This window comes from Daktulosphaira vitifoliae, unplaced genomic scaffold (genome assembly GCF_025091365.1).
Source record: "Daktulosphaira vitifoliae isolate Bord-2020 unplaced genomic scaffold, ASM2509136v1 Scaffold_2, whole genome shotgun sequence".
Classification (NCBI taxonomy): Eukaryota; Metazoa; Arthropoda; class Insecta; order Hemiptera; family Phylloxeridae; genus Daktulosphaira; species Daktulosphaira vitifoliae.
In genome coordinates this window covers 9,021,928-9,031,120 of record NW_026099573.1, presented here as the reverse complement: position 1 = coordinate 9,031,120, position 9,193 = coordinate 9,021,928, and the positions used below count along the sequence as shown (strand labels likewise).

Below are 9,193 nucleotides of genomic sequence, written 5' to 3'. Positions count from 1 at the left end.
GTTTTTGAATAATTTTGCTTTCGTAATTAAATAAAATGATCATGTTAACACTATAGGCCATATAGAAATATAAAAAAAATATAATATAATTAAGTTATAAATTATATTATTATAAAATAGTATATTGCTATATCTCATAATACGATTAAAAATTGAATAAGTAAATGTACTTAGAAAATATAGTTAGCATTGAAAACTTTAAAGATATATTTTTAATAATGGTTTCAAGTAAAACTATATCAAAAAGATTTTATAAGGGCTTTAAGGTTGAATAAAAACATTATATGAGCTTGAAATTGGAATACAGTTATTACTTTAAATTTATTATATTATGAATATTATAGAATGTATCAAAAACATAATATAAAAAGAAGTTGATTAAGTAGTATCACATCTGTCTTATATTGTAATATAAAATATAATTTTGCCAACATATTTAATAACCATGAGAAACTAAATGGTCACCAAGTTTTTCAACAACTAATGCAGCTTGTTGCGGTTGAATTGGATCTTCGTACAATGATACAACAATTGCTAAAAATAATTAAATTTAGAAATAACATTATACTTTATAGGGATTATAAACGAAAAATATTTTCTTTAAAAATTAAAAAAAATGTTTTTCCTAAAATGAAAAATGAAAAAAAATTTTTTACTTAATAACTTTAAACATACTAAAGAAACCAATTAAAGAATTTTTAGACTAGAAAGAAATTTCCAATATGAATCTATATATTATACAATAGTAATAATTAAATACTTATTTATTAATAAACACATCAAATTTTTCACACATATCAAAATAATTTATCACAAAATCTTTGATAGCTACGAAAAATCACTCATATTGCTAATGAAAATTATTGAATTCTCAGAGTATTTGCATGTATTTTTATGAACAAATACTATGCGTTTTAACTGACACACTACAAAAAATAAATAAATAAATTGTTCACTATTTATCCACAACCAAATTTTAAGTTCAAGAACACCAAAATCATATTTTTAAACGTATAATAATGTCTTACTCTGTTGTGTTTTCACACAATGAGCTCCAACTTTTCCTTGTTTGGCTCTAATAACTTTATCAGTACCTGATAAATAAATATAACGAACACCTGATAATGTTACACCAGAAGATGTTAATGTATCTTGATTTTCAAAGCCTTGTGCTATTTTACTTAGTTCTTCTTTTGACACCTAAATTAATTGTAATACTTATTTTAATAACAACACTAAAATAAAAAATATAATGAGAAGATTATAAAATTTAAAAAAATATTTTATATTTATTATAAAAACATAATATAGGCGTATCTTGAACTTTTTTACAGAGCGTACCTGAGGGGTTCAACGGGGACAAAAGGCATTTAGACTTTTCTCCATTTTTCACAAAAAGTAAAAAACCATTATACCAATATTACATAAAATAATTTTTAAGGAGAAAGATCTACATCTCTGAATTTTTTTTTATTTAGCTGTATCTACACAATACACAAAATAAATAATTAATTTTAACAAATTTTACATGTAGTGTCTTGGCACTAAAGGCACAATCCGTGGACAGGCATATAAAATATATATATATATATATATATATATTCTTTATTTTTATTTTTTACTTGCAAAATTAGATTAACATGAAAGTATTACAATTTTAATAGCACAAGTTATTTTTTGAATTTATTATAAAAAGCTAAAAAGTTGATTTTCAGTGTGAAAGTATAGCTACAAAAATATGCAGGACAAGTATCTAATGAGTTGACTATAGAATAATTGCTTTGATAAAAAATAACCAGAAGTGTTTTTGTAAAAATGCCATAGAGTAAACTTAATGTTAGAGATTTGCAAGTCCAAAATCAAAGATATCTATGTCTTTTTTTATTTAAATTATAAAAAGAGGAATGTTGGCAAAAAATACAAAATTACATATTGAATGTATAAACTGGATGGGATAATAATTTTTATTTAACTTAAAGTTATTAGAATATGTAAGCGTATGCGTATGTATTTGTAGAATTTTTATATAGAATACTTTAATTTAAAAATCAAAAATGAGTATATACAGTAACCCATTAAAACAACATTAAATGTAACTGGATTACAGATTATACTGTACCAGATTTAAAATGTATGAATAGTATTAAATTTAGTTTAATATAATTGTACCATAATGTAAAAAAATAATAATTACTTAAAAATAAAATTTTTTTATTTTATTATTAAAATTTTATGGACGTAATTTATAAGAAATTAAATTGTAAATAGAAAGCTAATGTAATAAGAAATTATTTGAGGTATTATGTTGGGTTCCCAAACCAATGAAATAGTTGATTAAACTTTAAATTAAGTTTTTAAGATTTTATGATTATTAATTTTTTTTAAATGGTGTAAGAATTAGAGTTGTTGAATAATAACTTAGTTTCATACTATCGTACTAACATTATTTTTAAAATAGAATAAATAATTTTTCAGGATAGAACTTTTTTTTGTCAATTTTTTCTAAATACTAACTCAATGAGGTAGTGATAAAAATGTTCAAATTTTATAGTCAAAAGAAAAAAATATTTATATTATGGGAAAGTGTGAAGTTCTGTTTGGTTACATCATGAGTACCTTTTGTACTTATATATTTATATCCTAACAGTAAAAAATTTAATCCAACCTTATAAAAAAATTTTATAGAGCTCTTTTTTTAAGTAAAAATAATTTAAAGAAATAGATAACTGAAAATTAGACAAATTAAAATATTAATATTGTTAAAATCGTATTTTCTTATTAATAATTTTATCAATAACATCTATAAATAACACTTAACGCTTGTGTTTAAATGACGTGGATGTAAGCAAGATTTTTAAACGTACAATCTTTCAAAAGCTGTTAGCAAGGCTAGACGCGCCCTATTACATCTCTGAACTGATAAGAGAAAATTATAACGCAAAGGTTCGAATTGGAAATACATCATAGAAAATCCTTTTATTTCATTTCAAGATAAAAATTGATACTTTACGACATGATTAATTAAGCATTGCAACACTCACATCAAACCCATCAGATTTAGCCCATATACTTCCGTCGTGGCCGGCGATTGCAGCTTTGGTAACGCATTTACTGGCCAACAAATGTTTGTCAACGTAATCTTGCCAAGAAGACATTTTGTGCGATTATTATAATTTATTGATTGTTATTAACAAAAAACAACAAAAATGTGCGAATAACACAAATGTAACAATTATATCTTCGAGGTAAAAAAGTCCAATGATCTCACAGCGAGTAACACACACGCGAGTAGATTCCGCAAACGACAGATGATAAATCATGCAGTTTAGGTACAGCAAAAAAATTTACCGGATGGTGACGGACCGGCGTACTCATAAGAGTAGTACATGAATGAAGTTATAAACGATTTTGTTTAAAATAATATGCAACGTTGTAACCACGCAAGTAACTCCATAGTGGAGGTTAATAAACAGTACATAAAGCGCCAACAGATAATTATTTAAATGGTACCTATGCAAAAATTAAAATTTTCAAACGTTAAAATTGTTATTGAAAATTCTAATTTATAAATCTATAGTGAATTATTATAAAAGAGTTTGTCCATTCAATCTAAATAAAAATACATCAACAGGACAAGTATTTACCTTTGTTGGTAAATTAATAATATTAATAAAAATTTGAAAACCAAAAAAAAGTCTATTATTAAAAAATATTTCTCACGCCATCAAAAATAGTAAGGTGGTTTGGTTTCTCAAAAAAAATATCTTAGATTCCATATGAATTGACTATTTGAGGATATCAATTTTAAACTTGTAAATGGAGCTAAAATAGTGTTTAAAAGTTCAATATTTTTAAATAATAAACATTTATGAAAATAAACTTTAATAAACAAAAAAATAGGTTAAGCATGGCATTTTATATTGCAATTTTGCACGAATTATTTTTAATTTTAAAAAAATCAATAATAACTTAATATAATTTTTTATTTTGTTTTAATTAAATTTTTCATGGGTAAATATTCGCTTTCTTATTAGTAATAAACTCAAAAAGCAGGGATGTTAAAAACATGTTTAAAAAAAAATCTGTTTATAACATAAACAAACAATTTTAAACAATTAATAAAACGTATCAATGTAAATGTTGACACTTTTAGCGTTTTAAAAAAACAGCGATACGAAGGTAACAACCCTGCTAAAAAAAGGTGATAGAAATAATTCAATTTCAGATTTAAAATCAGCGTAGAAATTTGGTTTAGTAAAGTATATATTGATCTATATCATTAAAAATTTGTTTCATTTTAGAAATATGATTTTACTGTGTAATTCAGTATAGAAACGAATTTTACTCTTATTATTTTTGGAGATATTTAATTAAAAAAAGTTTCTTTGAAGTTGCCATTTTTTACAGTAGCGTAATTTTAAGACATTAGTCTAAATTTCTAAAATCAAGGAGTTTTTTCAAATATTTGGTGATTATAAGTTCAACTTGATTAAAATCGTGTTCTTTTGACGTATTGATCATTAAAATTGGTCCAATGAGAACTGAGAATTTTTATGGAAATACAAAGAAAAAAACGCACAGAATCTTCAACACCAATACCTTCTTAAATTCGCAAGAAAACTAGAAAAACAATAAAATAGTTGTTAGAAAAATCTACTCTTTTGTTCGTATTATAAAATTTGATTTTAATTGTAAAAATCCATTGTTAAACCCAGTTGAAACTAAGTATCATTTTTTTTTTAATGATTTATAAGCAACATCTTACGAAAATATTTGGAATATTATAGACTGATAGTTACATACACAAAAATAGAGTTAATAAATTAATATATTACAAAATAAAATTATTTTATTTTATAATTGAACCCTTATTATCTTATCAAACCTAATTCGACTATATATATTTTAAAAATATTAGAAATTAATAATTTTAATTGTCTAAATGGAGAAATTTGGTTAAACAATTTTTCATTTAAAAATGGAGAAATCATTTTCCAAATTTTGAGGTAAATATCTTTAACTAGTCACTATTTACGATCATTTGATGTATTTTTTTAAAAAAAATTGATCAAGTGAAAGCTGAGAAAAATGAATGAAATATAAAAAAAACTATATAGTAAAATATTTTAATATGATTAAGAAACTCTTTCTCACAAGAGAGGTTACAGTGATGTGGTCCTTTATATTCATTGAAGTTATTCAATCAAAATGAAATAAAAATCAAGTCAAATTTGAATCTTTTTTCGAAAAAAACGCAAACAAAATCATTTTGATGAATGGAGTTCGAACCTCGTACCCCGAACGTGGCAGACTGTAGTATTAACGATGCGGAAACAGTAAATCGCAATTGTTGGGAGTTAAAAATGAATATCAAACTAATTCAAATTCGTTTATCTAAACTTAGAGCAGGCAAGATATTTAAAATAACTTTAAATTTATATTTAATGCAAGTTAGATTCATGTAACTTTTACAAAAATCGGTGCGTCATTACTATGGCTATTACTGATTTAGGGGGTACATGATTTTTAATTTTACGAACAAAGAATATCTCAAAATATTTATTGAGTTAATGTACATAGTAAAACAATTCAGATATTTTAATAACTTATTTTTTGGCCACATCTGTAACAATTCAAATAATACCAACATGTATAAAACCATAACCAATTATTTTTTTCAATTAATTAAGTTATATTTAAAAATATAATCTTTACAATTTATTATGATAAAATTTAAATCATAGAATTTCAAATAATTTTTTAAGTTCAACCATTAATTGCCAATCAGTCTTCAATAAATCATCTCTAAAATGATCTTTACATGCATCAATTGACTGTCTTGTAATTTTGCTTACCAGTAAATCTTTTTCATCAAAATGTCTTCCATACATTTTTGGTGCTTCACCGGGTATGGGTTCAATTTTTATACAAATTTCCTGTCCTTTTCTAGCAGATTCTACTGGCTTATGATTATTTTCTATGCTAGTAACAATACCCAAATCTACAAATTCTTTACTAGGAACACACAAAGGAGTACCTTCCTTTACTATACCAGACTCAACTATTACTCCCATAACAATTGGATCTCGAGAATTAAATACAAATTGAGGTAAAACTTTGAGCTTACAAGGAAAAACAGCCACAGACTTATATTGTTCTCGGTTTTTCCTTTTTAAATCTTCTTGGTATGCAGTGAATTTATCAAACAAATGATATATTATATCTGCTTGGAATATTTTAACGTTTAAAGAATCAGCCAATTCTTGAGCATCTCTCTCAATTTTAACATCAAATGCCAATATAGTGGCATACAATGGTGAATGTTCCAACATGATTGAAGCTTTCATAACATCTTTTTTGACAACAGGACCTATTCTTATATTGCTGTAAGGTATCTTACTAGATCTTAAAAAGTCTAATAATGCTTCTAATGAACCTAATGTTGATGCTTGAACATATACACCTCTATCTTGTAATTTAATTGTACTAAGGGCCGATTTTAACTCCTTGGAGACTAATTCCTTTAAACGTTCAATTTCATCAGGTTTATGAGCAACATAAATATTTAACCCTGCTATAGCTTTTTCCAATTCTTTTGCTGCAATTTTTACTCCTTGAGCAGCTCTTATTTCTTTATATTCTACATATGCATTTTTTACTCTTAATTCTTTTAAGGGTTGAGGCATTAATAATGATCTGATTTGAGTTACAACAGGACCATCAGTACCAGCAACAACGATAGTTTCTCCTTCTCTCAGATAACCATTAACCAAAATTGTATCAATAGTAGTTCCTAATCCTGTAATTGCTTTTACTTCCAATACAGTAGCTTGTAATTCTTCACTAAATAATAGTCTTTTATACAAATGTGTTTGACAGTTCTCAACAATTAAATCTAATAAGTTGCCCATTCCTTCGCCTGTTATGGCTGATGTTGGTACTAATGATACATATGTTTTTGGATCAGGATTTTCGTAGAATAAAGCAGCATTTAAACCTTGTTCAGCAAATTGAACAATGACATTTTGTGATCGTGTTTTAAACTCATTTTGTGTGTTAGGATGCTGCGAAGTTAAAATATCTCTTACATCTTTTCGTGGATTAGTTTGCCAATCATAAAGTCTATCAATTTTATTTAATGCTACAATAAATGGTGTTTTTTTACTCTTTAAAATATTTATAGATTCAATTGTTTGAGGTTCTAAGCCATGCATTATGTCAACAACTAAAATAGCAATATCACATAATGATGATCCTCTATTACGAAGATTGCTAAAAGACTCGTGACCAGGAGTGTCTATAATTAATAAACCAGGAACTAAAAATGTTTTATTTGCAAATCCATTGACAACTTTTGTTTGTTCTTTAATAGCACTAAGTGGAACGTTTGTAGCACCAATTTGCTGTGTAATACCACCAGCTTCTCCATCTTGAACATTGGTTCTTCGAAGTTTATCTAATATTTTAGTTTTACCAGTATCTACATGACCTAAAACACATACAACTGCAGCTCTTAAATCATGTTCTTCTTCCTTTTTAACAGGCTCACTATTATCCTTAATGATTTGTTCATTTTTAATAATATTATTTACATTTTTAGAGTTTTCATTATTTTCGTCATCAGATTCTTCAGACTCTTCTCCATTTTCATCTACTTTATCAACAACTGACTGAGCTCTTAGAGCTTCACTTTGAGCCTTAAAAGTTTCAAGAAGTAATTGGGCCCGTGCTCTATCAGCTTTTTGTTTAGGAGTTAAGAATTTACCTTCAGCTTTTAACCTTTCTTTCTTTTCTTTTTCTTTCTGTTTCTTTTTTTCCTTTTTTTCTTGCTCTAGTCTCAATTTTTCTTCTTTTTGTTTTTCAAGTTCTTCTATACGTTTTTCTTCTTCTTCTTCTTCACGGCGAAGTTTTTCTTCTTCTTCCTTTTGTTGTGCTAATGCTTCTTTTAAAGCTGCAATAGCTTTTTTACCAGGTCCTTTTTTATCTTTGACAGGCACTGCTGTTGGTTTCTTTTTCTTTTTGTTAGCATCAGTGGTTGACATTTTGGAAGCAATTATTTGCTTATTTTAATTAAAAACTGCAAAGAATAAATTCAAATTAAAAAAATGAATGCTATTAAAAGTGTTCACAATAATTCTTTCATAACTGAGATTAATTTAACTAGTGATGGTTCTGATAGTTACATAGAGCTAAAATTTTTTTTTGCTTAATAACATGTGCAATAAAATAAAAATGACATGTTTAAATTAAATTTTTTATCTTAGAAAAAAACTGTACATTTATATTGGAGAAGGAATGATGAGTTTTCTTTTCATTGATGGATCATATAATGAGTTATATAATTTTAAATTTAAAGAAAATATATAAAATTTTAAATTTAAATGCATATTTTAAAAAATATACTATTAATTCCTTAAACAATTTATGGTACATAGTTACTAAATTTTAGAGTAATATTTAAACTAAGGATTACATAGTTATTTTTAAAAAAACACATTTTATTAAAAAAATTAGTCTAGTATTTTTAAAATTGTATTAATAATATAAAGTATTAAAAGAAAATAATTGACACAGTTAACTTCTAATAAGCACTTACCAGTAAATTTTAAATATTCAAGCACTACTTAAACGTCTTTTTTATTTTTCTAATCACAAGATCTTATGGAAATGCCAGCACATTCACCATCCTTTCAGTTTTCTCTTTTTGATATTATTTTGATAATGGTCTCGTGCTTATCGTTAGCAATGCGGTACATGTATATTTATGTAATTAGGGGAGTCATGCCGTTTGTACTAAATACCATTATATCACTACGAATTTTTGTTTTAATTCATGTCATAAATATTATTTTTTATTGTAAAGGATCATAAGATTTATATAGTAAATCTCATTTGTTTCGGCCAACTATAATTGTGTGAAATTTTAGTTGGCTAGAAATAGATCATATTTTGCCGTCGTAACAAAGCATATAGAAGAATATTTTGGAGAAAAATCAAACAAATTACAAATTTTCACATATCTCCACACAATAATAAAAAAAATTCTTATGCATATACTACTAGAGTAAAATCTTGTGAACGCCTCTAGCAAATGATTAAATTAATTTTTCGGACTGAAACCCTAACTTATAAAATCCGAAATGCTTTTGTCATACATGACAAGAACTCAGTCCCAATCGTTACTTTAAAGTAA

The 9,193-nt window shown here is 25.5% G+C and overlaps 2 protein-coding genes across 3 annotated transcripts; both read right to left on the bottom strand.

Annotated features, from left to right (window-relative positions):
* Positions 1 to 290: 290 nt before the first annotated feature.
* On the bottom strand, positions 291 to 3,347 carry LOC126899088 (profilin-like). Of its 2 annotated transcripts, none has more exons than XM_050673633.1 (3): positions 3,042 to 3,337; positions 1,029 to 1,200; positions 291 to 534 (listed from the first exon to the last, which is right to left on the bottom strand). In XM_050673633.1, the coding sequence occupies exons 1-3, from the start codon at positions 3,153 to 3,155 to the stop codon at positions 437 to 439; spliced, it is 384 nt and encodes a 127-aa protein (XP_050529590.1). In that variant the 5' UTR covers positions 3,156 to 3,337; the 3' UTR covers positions 291 to 436. The 2 variants fall into 2 exon arrangements, with proteins under 2 accessions (XP_050529590.1, XP_050529591.1); XM_050673634.1 differs by having other exon boundaries at positions 510 to 926; positions 3,042 to 3,347.
* Positions 3,348 to 5,668: 2,321 nt separating this feature from the next.
* LOC126899075 (eukaryotic translation initiation factor 5B) lies at positions 5,669 to 8,743 on the bottom strand. The gene is made up of 2 exons (XM_050673613.1): positions 8,597 to 8,743; positions 5,669 to 8,077 (listed from the first exon to the last, which is right to left on the bottom strand). The coding sequence occupies exon 2, from the start codon at positions 8,040 to 8,042 to the stop codon at positions 5,739 to 5,741; it is 2,304 nt and encodes a 767-aa protein (XP_050529570.1). The 5' UTR covers positions 8,043 to 8,077; positions 8,597 to 8,743; the 3' UTR covers positions 5,669 to 5,738.
* Positions 8,744 to 9,193: the final 450 nt, after the last annotated feature.